Source organism: Phodopus roborovskii, unplaced genomic scaffold (assembly GCF_943737965.1).
Source record: "Phodopus roborovskii unplaced genomic scaffold, PHOROB, whole genome shotgun sequence".
Lineage (NCBI taxonomy): Eukaryota > Metazoa > Chordata > Mammalia > Rodentia > Cricetidae > Phodopus > Phodopus roborovskii.
The window spans coordinates 16,221,201-16,238,070 of NW_026126413.1; the positions used below are offsets into that span (position 1 = coordinate 16,221,201).

Sequence of the window (16,870 nt, forward strand, 5' to 3'; positions counted from 1 at the left end):
TTCGTTTCTTTAGCAACCAAAAGTAGCTATTAGTGGCTTAGGGTGGGGCTGTGTGCCAAATCTTTCTGTTTGTGATCTTAGTGACAGATGAATTGAGTTATCATATTAAGGAAAGTTAGTAGCATATTTGGAATCTGTGGGAAGGGAGAGAAAAAAGATGTAGATAATTTGTCACGGTTAAAACAACAAAAACAAAGCAAAGTTGGTTATCTAAAATTTTATGCTAATATTAAGAAAGAAAAATCATCTTTTTAAAAGGAAAAGTGTTATAATACAGGTAGCATTGGGAGAATTATGTAACTTGGGGCTTTATTTTTGGGAAATTTCATTTTGAATTTTTGGTTTTCTCAATAGGTAAGTTTTGACTAAATTATGTATTTGATTATACTTTTTTTGGTGACTAATCTTACAAAGTTTGTAATCTCTTGTCCTTAGAACCTAATTGTGTCTTTAGCATACAGTAGTTAACAAATATTTGTTGAGAGAAAAGACTGGAAAATGAAAGGAAAAGTTTTTCATGTATAAATAAAGGATCTGAACGGTTTAGGATTTTGTTGCTTTTTCCATGGAGACCAAATCAGCTTGAAAATAAATAACCAGGTTAACATGGATGAAAAAAAGCTGAGAAGGATGTGAACCATGTTCTCTACCTTCATAATGACAGCTAATGAGAGGAAATTATTACTTTAGCTACTTCTACATCACTTGAGTGGGAAGTCAAACCATAAAGAAAAATCAAGTAACAGGCGTCAGCTAGGGCAGACTACTAGGGAATGAATCACTATAGTGCAAGTTGTCTGGTCTTATTTCTTTTACATAGCTAGTGTAGCTTTGATCCATGGAAACAGTTACATTACTCTTTAACTTTACCAGCTGGTGCATTTATACTATGAATAAAAATCATATACAAAAGTTAAAGTGAACTGGACAATTTGCTTGCATTTTTAAAATTAAAACTTATAAGTATAATTATCATAGTCCAAGTTCTTCAACTCTGCTTTTAAAGAGAAGACAGCTTCCATATTGGCCCTATGATGTCCTACTACTCCACATTTTCTTTTTTTAGGGAAGGAGGAATATGAAACTATTTTTGAAGGAAAAGCTTTGAAAAGTGATGTGTAGTAAGAAGGGAGGGATCTCTTTTATTTAGCTACTCCAATGAAGTATCAGGTGCAACCTATTTTGTTCTCTCAAAAAGTCATTGTAAGGTTTTGTCTCCATTTTATAGTTGAGACAACAGATCTAGTGAGGGTTGTAACCTGAAGTCACACCAGGGTTAACAGGCCTTTGTGTTTCCCACAACATGATAATGCTGCTGTTCTTATACAACCTGAAGATTTATTAATGCATTGTGATTTCTGAGCAATTAGCTAGCATTTTAGTGTTAGTTGCACTTTGGAAACTATTTTTTTTTCTACGCATACTTTATTCTGGCATCTAGATTAACTTTCCCAGCAGGTGTCAAAAAGTAGGTTAACACAATTCTCTTGTACTATGTGGGTGACTAAAAGTGATTTAGAAATGCTGCTTACAATTTAATTGGGTTCTGGCCAACTGAGCAGTAATACAGTGTTAAGTTTGTTCTCTGAGCGGACTTTTAAAAGATAATGAGGAGGGGAGGAGAAAGGCATTTAATTTATTGAGTGCATGGATACCAGATACTGTATCCTCCCATCTGTTTAATTCTGGAACTTCAGTTCTTTCTATTAAGTACCAGTGACCTTCTTACAAAATAAGTCACTTTAGTTTACTTACTTACCCTACTGGCTTAGTTAGCTTAGATGTTTGTAGGACAGTGTTAGAAAGGGTTGGAGTGAAGATTGCAAAACTGATGATCAAGACATTTCTCAAGGGGGATAATTGTTTTCTAAATCAAACCCACTATATTGTAAGTTTGCCATTAGTTTCAGTGTCGAAGACAACAAAGGAAAGGTGTGGATGATTTAATACAAATGTATCGTGACTGCTAGAAGATGAACTCAAATGTGCTCATTGTAAATTCTTCCTTAAAAGAAGATTTACAATTATAGTAAATGGAGGACCCATTTGGTATCAGATGTTATTACTGAAAACATTCTAGTGATTTGAAAAAAAAACTAAGGATGAGTGCTGTTCATGAAGCAGTAATTATACATTAATATTTCATGGTTCAGTTTGGAGTATGGAACCATGTCTGAGAAGGTATAAACCAAGAATATGTGTTCTTTTCTTTATTGTGATTGAACACTAGTGGAACTTAGTATTTTCATAGATTTTAAAACTTGAGTATATATATATATATACATATATATATATATACACACATACACACACACACACACACACACACACACACACACACATATATATATATATATATATATATATATATATAGTTTTTACCTTGCCTAAATAGAAATAGAAATTGTGACATAAAACAATTGTGTCCAGAGTTGCTTAAAAAAAGCTGTTCATTTGTGAACATATTGTACAACATGATTGTAGAAAACTAATACTGAGCATTCAAAAGAGTACCTCAAGCTACAAGTGTGAAATAATGCACAAAACTTAGATTTTGAGCCAGATAGCTACATGTATGAATGTGGACTCACTTATTTTCTAGCTTCCTGATCTCTGTAAATGCCAACTTCTTCATGTGTTAGTTGGTGGCTGTATTAGTTATCAATTACATAACAAATTGCCACAGAGTAAATAATTTAGCACACATTCGCTATGCCAGTTTCTGTGAATCCAGCTATGACTAACTATGTCCTTCTGAGGACATTTTAATCGAACTGTTGGCAAAGACTGAGTTCTCTCCAGGAACCCTCACTGCAGAAAAATGAACTTCTAAGCTCATGTATTCTAGAGCAGGATTCTATAACTTACTATTGGATGGAGCCCCAGTTTCTTGTCAGTACTATGTGGAGATTCCTCTGGTTTCTAAGTATTAAGTTGCTTCATCTAAGCCAATAAAACAAAGCCTAGTACAAAGTTGTAAGCCTGGATCTTTGCAATCAAATCATGGGAATGGCATCCTCTCAACACTGAGATATTTTCTTGACTAGAATTAAAACATTCAGGGATGGGGATGACAGAAGAGTGTACATGTTAAGAGGCAGGTCAATGAATCTGCCAGACTCTGCCTAACCACAGGGATGCTATTATTTTGTGAGTGAAGATTAAAGGAAGTAAGCTGTACTTTAAACATTTTATTTTTAGTTTGACCTTAAACTACTTTTCTATATAATTCTAATTATGCTTCTGCACAGGAACCAAATTTACTCTTTCTATTATTACTGACAGTGGTGCGTATTCCCACCATCTCCACCCCTTGCAATCTAGATGTTTTGGAGTGAATTTCTTGTATTCGTAATATTTATATCCAAAGTTTGACGTGAAATTCCACTCATTTTCAAGATCCCGAGATGCTGTTTTGCACTAGCTTTCCTCAATCAATCTTCAGTGATTTAGAGGTTATTCCCTTCATCGGATTACCTATAACACACTTTTAACTTCACTTGGGCATTTACTCATCTGCTTTGAATTTTTCTGTTATTTAGATTATGAGTTCCTCATCATGGTCAAGGATTGTGTTTTAATCTTTTCTATATTCTATTATTGGTGTAATGTCATTTTTAAACATGGTGAGAAAATATTGGTTGACCAATGAACTAGCTTTCCAAAGGTCATCAGTTTGGCCACTTGTAGAGGTGAATGTGAGGCATTCATGCCTAACTGATTATATTTTATTCACTTTTATTTACTCATTTATTTTTAAACCATGAAATATGGCAAATGTTTATTATGTGACTATTATGTATGTTAGGAATTTGAGATAAAATTTTTTCTAATATCCTCTACATATTTCTTTATCTAATTTTATTAATATATCTTACAGAAGTGTTTTAACTTTTATTCCAAAGTCTAATATAATATTATAAAAATCAGATAGTGAGCACATTTGTGCACACAACAGGAACTGTTAAGCTACATAAAGATGGTTCACCTCTATCCCAAAATGTATTCCTTCGGGGTTCTAAAATTACATTTGAACTTCTTGTCCTTTTTAATCACTGTTTTGCTGTTAATGAGCTAGTTTTTAATCCTCTAGTTCTTTTTTTCTTCTGATGTGTTGTATGTTGGGGAACCAGGTGGCCACATATATAAATACTTTGAGTCCATGTATTCTGAATGAGGTTGTTAGCCAGAAGTAAGGCATATGTGACAGGAGCTGAGAACTGTTGTGATATTTGGAATAAAGTTGTAAAGATTTCTTTTCAAGTACATTATACAGAGTTGAAATCACTGTATTTGAATTGCCTAATAAGTCATGTAAGACTTCCAGATTTTCTGTTCTAACACAAGTTAGTTCAACTTTTTAGAAGTTTAGGTTGTGATGCTATCTTAAGTGTTCCTAGACAGTTGATAAATGTGTATTTATCCATCTGCTTTGTCAGAACAAAACACAGGTACCCCCAAAAGCAGCATGGCTGTCTTGGATATGAATGGGCTTAAAACGTTTTGTTAAGGAATGCTATTTGTTAGTACATATGATGGATTTAGATTATTCAGTCTCTCTGTTTTTATCTTACTAAAAGGAGGTTGGCACACCATGCCTATCCATTTTATCTTCAGGGTTTCATTATTTTAGAAAGAATTATTAGTCTCCTCTTCAGATTTCTTCCCATGACCTTCCCCTTGTCCTCCCTCACCTTCCTCTTCTTCTTTTTTTTTTTTTCTTGATTCCTAAAATATGGTCCATGCTCAACAAGTATTCTATAATCTCTACCTCCAAGGTTCGTTTTTATTATTGTTATTTAGTAGTTGTGGAATTATCCTACTAGCCATTTCAGTTTCTTATTATGTTTAACTATATTAAGTTCTTTTGAATTTATGTCCTTTGGCAAGTATTCATTCATCTGTAGCAAATATGTCATTCATGGAATTTTTCAGTTAACTTACATTTTTCCCTCTAGGTTAAAAAATGGCCACACTTAAGTGACCCATCACTCTGAGCTTTGATTATGAAAAATTTTATCATCATTGTTTTCTTCATTTTTGGATGGAGAAAATGAATCCAGACATAGAAGAAAGTACAAGATATTGGGGAGAAGTACCTGTTCAACAGAGGAGCATCTAACAACTCATTTGCAAGAAGATTTAATAAATTAAAATTGTTATGCTTCGATATTGGTATGATATTGACTCTCTAGCTCATAGGTAGCCCTCCAAAAAAACAATTCAGTTTTCCAAATTATGGAAATTTCGTGGAAAACGTTGACTTGGATTTTGAGCCTCATCATGGCTTCTTCGGAATTTTATAGTGACCACAGACTTTCATACAGTTCTCAAGGTAGGATATCTGATTTTGAAATTTGACATAAATTATCACAAAATAAAAACTCTGAATATATGGTTTGGTAAATAGTGTCTGGGGGACTTTTAGTTGTATGGATTAGAAAGAAAGGTGCAGAGGATGTTTAGCTTGTCCCTTGGAGATGTCTCTTCAGTGGATTTTAGAGTTGACTGGTTTTAGAGAGTGATACACTCTAAGCTGCTGCTTTTCCATAATCTAAATTTTAATAGACTCATGCCTTGCTAGAGTTTTGAGCCATGATCATTTTCCAACAGAATCCAAATGTTTATTTTGTAGAAGATGAAGAAACCAGATAAATTTTGATACAGACTCTTTAAAACATGAACCCTTCATTTAAAACACAAAAATAACAAAATACTTTCCAAACATAAGGATTCTCATGCTTACAATTTTAACTCAGAAAATCAAACTTTATATCATATAATTGTCCTCAATAAAGAAAGCCCCAGGAGGAAATGGTATATCATAGTCCATGCACTGATCCACCTCTCATTGAATTATCATAGCCATATCTTTTGGATTTTCCTCCCATGAATACCCAGTAACAAATATATATATATATGTATGTATGTATGTATGTATGTATGTATATATACACATATATGTATATATATACATTTTTTTTGTTTTTGGTAGTGATGAAGGTGTTACAAACTGCTATGTATTTGGAAGTCTGTGTGTGAAGATCATTCATATCCTACAGCACCTATCAGTGCTGCTTTCTTTTTATTGGAGAATAGTATTCTCTAGCTTAGCACAGCCTGCTTCTTCATCAGTTGATGGGGAGTTGCATTATTTCTTTCCTTGTGCTGGGAGGAACAGTCCTTCTGATAAGAGCATTCACACATAGATTTTTACCCAGAAATGTGTTTTTATTTCTTTTTTGTATGTAGAATTTTTGCTAATGATCTGGTAATTCATGCTTAACATTGTGACAAGCTGTCAGATTGGCCTCTAAAGTGCCCATGGTCTTTTACGTTCATAGTGAGGATTTGTTTATTGAAGATAGTTTCTTTGGAGCCATAGAGATCCTCCATGAATGGTCTTGGTTAGCTTACAAAAGTTAACTTTATCTGAGCTAAACACTTTTAAAAATGTGAATGTACTTTTGTCTCATTTTCATGTAAGATTTTCATACTTCTAGAAGAACTTTTAAGACCTATATATTAAAAATTAAATTTAGGAAAGAAGACTAGTCCTTCACATATATTTTTTAAAAATAATACTGCTTTGAGGAATAAACAATTAAAACTTAATCTTTTGATTTTCTGTCTTCACTCTTTTATTTTGTTCAATATAACATTTTCATCCACACCTCACATATAATGGTGTATAGTTTTAATTGACATCATTGTTTATATTGCTACTTCTTTGTGCTGTTAAATTTTCTTTTCTTCCATGTGCTTTTCTGGATTCTCTGCCTTGTGATTACAAAGAGGAATTCCTGACTTATCTTGAACACTACCAGCTAACTATTCCAATAAGAGTTGATCAAAATGGAGCTTTCCTCAGCTTTACTGTGAAGGATGATAAACACTCAAGGAGAAGAAGAAGCATGGACCTTATTGAACCACAGCAGGCAGTGTCTAAATTATTTTTTAAACTTTCAGCCTATGGCAAGCACTTTCACCTAAACTTGACTCTCAATACAAATTTTGTGTCTAAACATTTTACAGTAGAATACTGGGGGAAAGATGGACCCCAGTGGAAACATGATTTTTTAGACAACTGTCACTACACAGGATACTTGCAAGATCAACGCAGTACAACTAAAGTAGCTTTAAGCAACTGTGTTGGATTGGTAAGTAGATATAATTTTACAATTCTGAAGGGAAGATAAATTCACAATATAAATGTCTTTCCTTGGGCTAAAATATATGTGTTAAGTGTTTTAAGTAGAAAGGTCCTTATTTCTGCTGCTTTTGCTTTTCACCTTAATTTGTCATAATGCTTGTAAAGATTGTCACAGGACAGCTTTATAAACTCATTTAGAAGTAGAGACAGAGTGGCTTCTTAGGCATCCTTTTATATTCAAAATTTCCTGTTAAAATAGCAAAGCTTCATCATTCACGAACACGTTCAAGGTATATTTGTATTTAGGAAACCACAACACTAACCACCCTTTAGGCTTTTCCACATTTGTCTCTGTTAGGTAATGCAACTTTAAAGAAAGTTGTGATCTACTTATGGTTCTTAGAGCAAAATTTTATACAAGTGTCTATGTCACATTTCCCTACTATTTATATGCAGACTATTACTAAGCTATTATTTTGAAAGTGGTTTCAAGAGTGCAGGGTACTCCTAAATGCTGTGTATCTGAGTCTATTATAGTAAAATGGCAGCTGCACAGAGTAATGATATCAGATAAAATCATGCTCCCCCACTTCCTCTTATTCTTCAGGCAAATATAGATTTTCCATGAAAACTTTATGTGTAAGGAATACAAAAAATTGTATGTGCTAGTTCTCTTGTAGAATTTAAATGAGTTTTAAATTAGAAAAAAAACTATGTAATTGGGAAATTTCACTATTTTTGCTCTGATTTCCATTTCTCTCTCTTTTTTTAACAACTGCTAAGTAAAATGGGCTAATACAATTACTAAGATTTTAATACTCAGGTTTAATTTCCATAAAAACATGTGTTTTATTGCAAACTTCCTTATAAATAATGTTAGGACTTTATGTGGAAAATATTTAATTTTAGGTGTTTTTTGTTTGTTTGTTTGTTTTTGCAACATAATGGGTTCTGTAATGGAATCATCATACAATATTGTCACTACAATTTATTCTAATTCATTCCCCTCCTTGAACCTTCCTTAGTGCTTCCTCCCCACCCAGCTGATGCCATCCCCCACCCTCCAGTTTTCTCCTTTCTGGTTTCCTATTATATTCATTATTCTGCTGCCCAGTAGTAGTCTTTCCTTCTCTTCTCAGGGTCCCATTTGTAGTTTTCTGACCTATAAACACACATAAACAAATAAACACATATATGCACACAGACACACACACTCATATACATAATTTTAAACTTAGGTTCTGCATGAAAATATGGCATTTCTGACATGGCTTATTTAATTTAATGTATGTTTTCTAGTAGTATCCACTTCCTTGAAAATGTCAGAATTTCATTTTTCTTCATGACTAAAGAAAATTCCATCATACATATTTACCACAATTTCTTTTTCTTTAACCTTTCATCACTTGATCGACATCTAGGCTGGCTTTATCTTTTGGTTGTTTTGAACAGTGAAGCTATAAATAGGGATTTGAAAGTATCTTTGTGGTATGTTGATTTAATATATCCATATAATATAGCTGGGTCATATTGGTAGGTTTTTGAGGGCCCATCATACTGATTTTGTTAGTGGGAATACACAAGTTTACATTCCTGCCAGCAATGTATAGGTTCCTGTTTGTTCATGTCCTGTCAGCATTACTTTTCAGAGTGATAGTTATTGTAACTGGGACAGAGGAATCTTAAAGATGTTCTCATTGCATTTCCAATGGCTAAGGTTGTTAAACTTTTTTTCAAATGTTTATTGGTCATTTGCGTTTCTTCTTTTGAGAACTGTCTATTCAGTTCATTATGCCACTTGTTGATTAGATGATTTATGGGCTAAATACTAACTGCCTGTGTGATGTATAGTTGGTAAATAATTATTCATTAACATTCTGTACATTGTCTTTTGATTCTGGTGATTGTTTACTTTATTGTACATTCTTAATTTCATTTGTCAGTTCTGGGGATTATTTCTTGTGTCCTTGGGATTCTATTCAGAAAATCATTGCTTCTACTTATTTCATAAAGTATTTTTCTTATGATTTTCTCCAACAATTTCAGTTTCAAGTCTTGTGTTAATTAAGGTGTTTGATTCATTTTAGATGGGTGTTTGGGTAAACTGAATGATATGGGTTTAGTTTCATTCTCAAATGGAAATTCCATTTTCCTGACAGTTTGTTAAAAAGACTATCCTTTCCTTAATCCATTTGTGCTTGTTTTTTTGTTTTGTTTTGTTTTTTGTTTGTTTGTTTGTCAGCTTGAGACAAGCTAAAGTCATTTCAGAAGAGGAACTCTGAATTGAGAAAATGATTTCATTAGATATGCCTGTAAACACGATTGTATTATTTTTGGTGATGATTGATGCAGAAGGGTCCAGACAGTCACTGTGGGTAGTTCACCCCCTTCACCTCCTGACTGGTTGCCTTGGGTTATATAAAAAAAAGCGAGCTGAGCAAGCAGTAAGCAGTGTTCCTCCATGGTCTCAGGTTCAGTTCCTGCCTCTGGGTTCCTGCCTTGAGTTTCTATGCTGGCTTCCATGAATGATGACCAATAATTTGTAAGCTGAAGTAAATCCTTTCTGCCCTAAGTTGATTTTGGTCATGCTATTTTACCACAGCAATAGGAATAGCTGTGGCTGTGAGAGTTGATTTTTGTGTCCTCTGTTCAATTTCACTTATATATGGTCCTATTTTGTGCCAGTACTGTGATTTTTGTTGTTGCTACTTACTATGGCTCTTTAATATAATTTGAGATTGGGTGTTGTGACACCTCCAGCATTACTCTTTCTATTGAGCTATAGGTTGCCTTTTGTCCTTCTATATACATTTTATGATTGCTTTTTATTCTTCTTCTGTTAACAATGCCATTGGAATTTTGATGTGGATTGTATTGAATAGATTGCTTTTGGTGAAATAGCATAGACATTTTCCACAATATTTTTCCAATCCATGAACAAATGAAGTTTGTCTATTTTCAGGTGTCTTTAATTTTTGTATTTACTATTTTAAAGTTTTCATTGTAGAAGTTTTTCAGTTCCTTGGTTAGGTTTTCTAAGACACATTATTTTAGTTTGGGAGGCAGATGTGTGGAACAGTTTTTAATTTTTCTTGGTCATGTCTACTTGAGGGTCTGTGCTATGTTTGATTCTTTCTCTGTAGTTTTGTGAAATTTTCTGTTATATTTTCATTGAAGAAAGTCTATATCTAATCTCTTTTGTCCTCTTGATCACATCCTAGAGTTCTTTTATTTATTCTTCTCTCAAACATTAAATCCCACCTGTAGTTTCCCTTTCCTTCACTCATCCCAAGGCCCACCTCCTCTCACTCTCCCCAGATTAATTCCTTCTCTGTCTCCCTTCAGAAAAGGGAGGCTTCCAGGGATATCAATCAAACATAGCATAAAGTTACAACAAGACTAGACACAAACCCTCATATCAAGATTGAATGAGGCAAGGAGGAAAAGGGTCCCAAGAGCAGGCGAAAGAGTCAGAGAAACCCCTTGCTCCCACTGCTACGAGTCCCACAAAAGCACACAGCTGCACTGTTTTATTTCCCGCACAGTAGCTACAACTGAATCTACTTCTCTTTCAGCCAATAATTGCGGCTCTGCAGTTGATGGCCTGCTTCTTTAGTAGCCATGCAGTGAGACTTTTATGATCTGCCTCCTGCCCTTGCATCAATGTAGTTTTAACTAAATCTCTACCATTCTACTTTCAATAAGACTTGGGAGTCAGAGGCTGGGGCTAAAATCTGCTAGCTGAGAGAGGTTGAGGAGTAACGAGCAGAACTTCTGTCTTTACCGCGGCTCAGAAAGAGTGCTGTTCTGCTCCACCAAATCAAAAATAAAATAAAATAAAAAATGTTACACTCTAAGTCCCTCCTACTACTTCCTGTGCATCTGTCTATATTCCAGAAGCCCTCTGACTATGATTATTTTCTGTCAACTAATTGCTAGCTCTGCCTCCTTACCCAATGTTGATTTTATTAAATTAGTGCAAATGCAAACTTGGGGTTCACAGTGTTATCATATATCCATGTGTAAATGCCCTTTTAAAATACAGTCTTCTAGTCTTGGTTTTGGATTGGAGAATTGATAGTTATTGACATTGAGAGTCATTACTGAGAAGTGTGTGTTAATTCCTGTCATTTGTTAGTTTTATTGTGTTTGGTGCTTTTCTATCCCTCAGTTACTGTCCTAGTGTGGCTCACTCTCTCATATAGCTTTATGGGTATGTTTATATTTTTTGTCAGTTGCAAGGATTCTTTCAAGTATCTTCTGCAGATCTGTTTTAGTGGTCATCAATTCCTTTAGCCTGCCTTTTTCATGGAATGGTTTTCTTTCTCTTTTCTTTGTGACAGATAGTTTTATGGATGTAGTATTCTAGAATGGCAGTTGTCTTTTAGAGCTTGTAATAATCATTGAATCATCATGGATTTTAAAGTTTTTGTGGATGGTCATACCCTTTTATAAGTGACTTGGTGTTTTTCTCCTGCAGCTTTCCATGTACTTTCTTTTCTCTGTGTTTTTTAGTATTTTAACTATACTAGATTATGGGGATGTTCCTCTATGGAAATACTTCTTATACTTCAATTAGCATCTCCTTCCTTGGATTTAGCGGATTTTCTTGAAAGTATTTTTCTATGCCTTTAGCATGAAATTCTTCTTTTATGCCCACAGATTATCTAGGAGCGGGTGTCAGATTCCCTGGAAATGTAGTTGAGGGCAGTTGTAAGCCACAATGTGGATTTTGGGAATTGAACCTGGATCCTCTGGAAGAGCAGCCAGTGTCTTAACCATGGAGTTAACTCCCCAGCTCTCCTTCTTTCATGGTGGGCAGACTTACAAAGTCAGATTACTGATGCTAGTTCTGTCCAAACAAGTCACTTACAGATCTAGTCACAGATACTGCTCATATTTCTGAGTAGTTCATAATTTGGACTGTGAAAGCTGTTCTCACCTCTGGGCCATCCTTTGTGGGAATGGGTGACATGTTGGTTGCCAGTAAGCAGTCCTTCACACATTAGATCACAGATGCAGGCTATACCATTGGGTCCATGGGAGTCCAGCTGAATGCCAGACAGACCCCTGGGCTGCCCCTTCTGATGTAGGGTGCACTGCCTGGAATCTGTCTCTTTGCACACTATAGTTCTGACCAGGTTTTCACCTTGCTGAAAGCCATGCACAGTTCTGGAGTAAAGTTTCTCAGTACAGTCTAGAAGTGATTTTCTGACAGCTCTCACATCTAGTCACATGACATTTACTGAGTTTCTTGAGTGTATAGTTCACTAAGGGTCTAGAGTCAGCAAGCTGTCAACTCAGAAGGGGTCTTTTTGAAACCACACTAGTTCTTAACTAAAAAATGAATTTCCTTTAATGACAAAACAATACAAGCACAGTATCTGTGCTTTTGTTCTAATATGAAGTAATTATATTCATATTGTATCATGTTACAATTTTTTCTTTTATACTATTATTATCAAAATATTGGCATTATTATAGAGCTACTGAAAATATTCTTAACTGTTATACAATTTACTTAATTTATTTAAAATACTTTGATGACTTTTTTCACGACAATAAGTTTTGTTGATAATTCTATATTTTGATCTCTGAGTAAAATATTCTGAAAAGTGTCCATTAATTTTGTCTTCTAGTTATCAAAAGATATGGTTGAGGAATTTGAGCACATGTGTACACATACCTATATTTAAGAATTGTTATGTAAAATATTGAAACCAGTGATCATCTGAGAAATGCTATGGCAGAAACTAACAGTGATTCAGGGAATTAAAATGTTTACTTAGTGACTACGTCACATAACTGCAACTGAAAAAGAGAAGATTGTGCCACAAGAAGCTGGCGTTTCACAGAGAGAGAGAGAAAGGAAGGAAGGAAGAAGGAAAGACGGACAGACAGACAGACAGACTTTGGAGTGCTAGTGACCTGCAAGAAGCTAGAGAATGACCACCATTTCAGATTACTACACCAAGTCATGATGTAGAGAGTTTCAGATTCTTTTAACATTCATGTTAAAACATTCATGTAGGAAAGTTTGATTAGCTTGAGTTTGGCAAGGAACATGGTAAAGGAGTAGGAGTAGGGCATAGAATCAGCGTGAATGATATACATAACATATGAGATATACAGTTCAGGAAGTGCAGCTTGAGTTTCTCATCAGAACCCAGCATGTGATATGGTATTAGTCCTCATGACCCTGAGGTAGTTAGAGTAAGCATGAATGGGGATGCTGAAGCGAGTAAGAGTAGTGCTTTTGCCAGACAGGCACAATTTGTTTTGTGATTTCACTCATCCAGGCGCTCCTCATTTCTAATCTTATGATAGTTTTCCCTTCTTCCCCCAGTCAGTCATTGGAGTTGGTTGCTGTTTCTTAAATAATATATTGTGGCTTGTCTTTCCTGTGGGACCATCAGTCCCAAAATAATGACATGGAGACTTACTATTAATTATGAAAGCTTGCTTTTGAGCTTAGACTTGTTCCCAAATAGCCCTTATAACTAAAATTAACCTGTTTCTAGTGAGCTAGGTTCTGCCGCATGGCGTCTCTCGTGTGCCTAGATTCTAGCCCCCCGAGTTCCTCTCTCTGCCAGGAAGTCCTGCCTAACCTCTCCCGCTTAGCTATTGGCTGTTTGGCTCTTTATTAAACCAATCAGGTACCTTAGGCAGGTGAGGCAAAACATAGACACATCATCATGCAGTGTAAACAAATATCCCACAACACCTCATTTTCTTTGTGCTAGGTCTTTTAATCAGTAATCTTTTTTTGTGTACTCATTTACTTTATGCAGGCTTCTGTTCAAATACCACTATATTTTATGTGTGTTTCCATGCATGTGCACACCAGTAGTCAGCCTCAGGTGTTGTTCCTTTGGTACCATACACTTTGTTTTTTGAGACAGAATCCCTCATTGACTAGGGCAAAGTAAGTTAGACTAGCTGGCTATTGAACCTCAGTGATCCATCTCTATCCATCTCCCTAGAGCAGGGATTATTCTAGAGAGTAATATTACAAGAGTGTGACACCTGTACTTGTATGTGGTTTCTGGAGCTTCACTTCAGGTCTTAATGTGCATGAGGCAAGCGCTTCACCAACTGAGTTATCTCTGCAATCCAAACAGTGCACCAGAGAGGATACTTCCAAATATTCTAAATTGTATAATTTTCTTGTAATTCTTCTCTGTCCCTTTTCACTACCCTTTCTTGACATCATGATCTGATGTAATTTACATATGTAATTAATTAATTACCTTTTCCTACCTTTTCTGCTAGAATGACAGTCTTAGATTCACTGTTTTACCTCCACCAACTAGTATAGTTTTCATACTACCATAGGCACTCAATAGGATGATGAGATAATTACAGTATAGTGGTTAGCTGTCTGAACTCTGAACTCAGTCAAATGAGTTTGCTGCTAAATTTTGCCCCTTTTCTTATTTGTAGAGTAGAGCTGATCATATTTTTATTTCACAGAGCTATTAAGATTAAATGAGAAATGTACAAACATTTTATTGGATACATACTCCATAAAACCCCTCAAATGCCATTTCAGAATTTATTCATTCTTACAGGGCTTCTTCTTCTTTCTTACTTACTAATTTTCTGAATCTGTTTTCCCTCAATAACCTGAGGTTTTTTTTTTTTTTTTGTTAGAGGCTTTTAGCTTAATACTGATGATGATAGACCAGTGTGACTTCATTGTCCTAGCCTTGGTGGGTCAAACTCTAGATTGTTGTACCAAATTTTCTTCTAATCAGTCTTAACAAAACTTGCCTGTTTTTAAAAACAGTGTGCTCAGTTTTCTAGTACATTGTTAAACTGCCTGGTAAACTCATTTTTACATAGATACTGGAGTTTCTTAAAAGTGTATTGAGTTATTCCTCAGGGTTTGCATTTAATATAGGGACTGTTATCCTTATGGATATAAACAGTCATAAAAATAACATGAAGTTACTAAGGGCTCCTCTCCTTTTGTTTTTATTCCTCGCCTCATTTCATGCTGGTTGTGGATGAATGACAACCTTCTCTGTAGGTTATAACATATCTCATTATGTCTTATCTATCTTTCTAAGCATGTAGTAGTTCAAATGAATTTCTCTAAATAGAATCATAGAAGTTTAGAAATCAAAGGGACATTAATGATTATTTGGACCAGATAGCCAGATATTTCATTTTTTTTTCCTTTTTAGAGAAGGAAACTCTTCACATATGAACTATTATTTGAACACTTAGTACACTGATTAATAATAACAGTTGATTCTGAGTCCTGGAATCGAAGTTATGTAGGTCTCCCTTTGTTGTTTGGGACATTCCCTCCAGGGTACTTCATGGAACCCTTAGGGCTTCCCAGAGTCCTGTTTTAAAATGAGTAATTTAGACCAATTCTTTCATTTTTCTCAGATGAGGAAGTAAGCTCAGAGAATTTGTGTTTTAGCTGGTGTTAAAGTCTAGTTGGATGAAGAGCCATCCTTTCATATGCCATAATTAGGAAATCAAGATTAGAATTCTTATGTATTCATTTTGTGGAGTCCTTATTTTTCATACGGGTAACTTTTTCCATCTTATTTCTTTTTACTAGCAAACTATTTGAACCTACTGCATATGAGACACATTCTGGGGCTGTAACTGATACAAAGAAATATAAGGCATAATGCTTTTCTTAAAGAAAGCAAGTGGTTTAGTTGACAGTTAAAATATGCAGTGGGATCATATGACTGAACTTAATTAGCTTTAAGATTTGTGCTGCAACAGTGTGAATTTACTGAAATTAATGAATTTCTAGGTTAAATACATTTATGGAATGAAATGAACTGAAAATAAACAGGTTGATAATAAGCTCTAATTTAGCTCAGAGGAAAGTGATTCCACTCCATTTAAACCCAAGAAGCTCTCAGGAGCCATAAGACTATTGCGGTAAATAAGGATCAGGATAAACAAATAGGCCGAATAGATGTTTATTCAGGGAGAAATAACTTACAACCTAGACAGATGAACACCAGGAAATTCAACCCGATCCTCTCCTGTCCGAGTCACGCCAGAAAGAGAGCGCCTTCCTGGCCCCCTCAGACCTCCTTCCTCAGGTCACCTCCGCCCATCGCTCCACCCCCCAATGGGCGTGGTCAGTGCTACAGAAGGACTACCTCACTACAATTCCCCTTTTAGTCTAAAGAAAAGATTTAGGCTTAATACAAAACTATATACAAAACAGTGAATAACAAGTGTGCTCTAAGAAAAGGAAAATCGAGAACAAAATGACCTACATATCTAGTCCTAGGGTGAGGGCATAATGGAGTTTACAATAGAGTTGTCCTAAGCTGGAAAACGTAAGTCTAGTACCTAATATATCTAACTAGGAAGAGAGAATAATAGTTGTGATAGTTTAATCTTCAACCTCATCAAGACCTGAGAAGGAAATTAACAATACTAGAGTAGACAGGAAATGCGGATGGACAACTTCCAAAAGGTGCAGCAAGGACAGAAACAGCAAGCCACCTGAACAGTCACCCTAGGTCTCACAGCGACGTTGGTACACCCAGATTTGGCTAAGGCCAAGAGAACTTGACAGACCACAACAACAGCAGGGAAATAGAATGGCTGTCTTACCCTGACTTGGCAAGGTCAAGCAGTCTTCTATATTTGTCTCCTGCAAGCACATAGGACTGCATGTCCAAATCAGTGGTCAAGGTGGGGGCAATTCTATGCCCAACAGGCCATTAG

The 16,870-nt window shown here is 35.2% G+C and overlaps 1 protein-coding gene across 2 annotated transcripts in view; it reads left to right on the forward strand.

The window, feature by feature from the left end:
* The window catches only part of Adamts6 (ADAM metallopeptidase with thrombospondin type 1 motif 6), a 225,340-nt gene that overhangs the window by 1,908 nt on the left and 206,562 nt on the right, over window positions 1-16,870 (forward strand). For both annotated transcript variants that reach the window (XR_007834420.1, XM_051182886.1), the window contains exons 2-3: window positions 4,959-5,335; window positions 6,796-7,160. Coding sequence is in view for 1 of the 2 variants with exons in the window: in XM_051182886.1 (XP_051038843.1) it covers window positions 5,239-5,335; window positions 6,796-7,160 (462 nt within the window). In the remaining variant the exon portion in view is untranslated. The remainder of the gene's footprint in view (window positions 1-4,958; window positions 5,336-6,795; window positions 7,161-16,870) is intronic.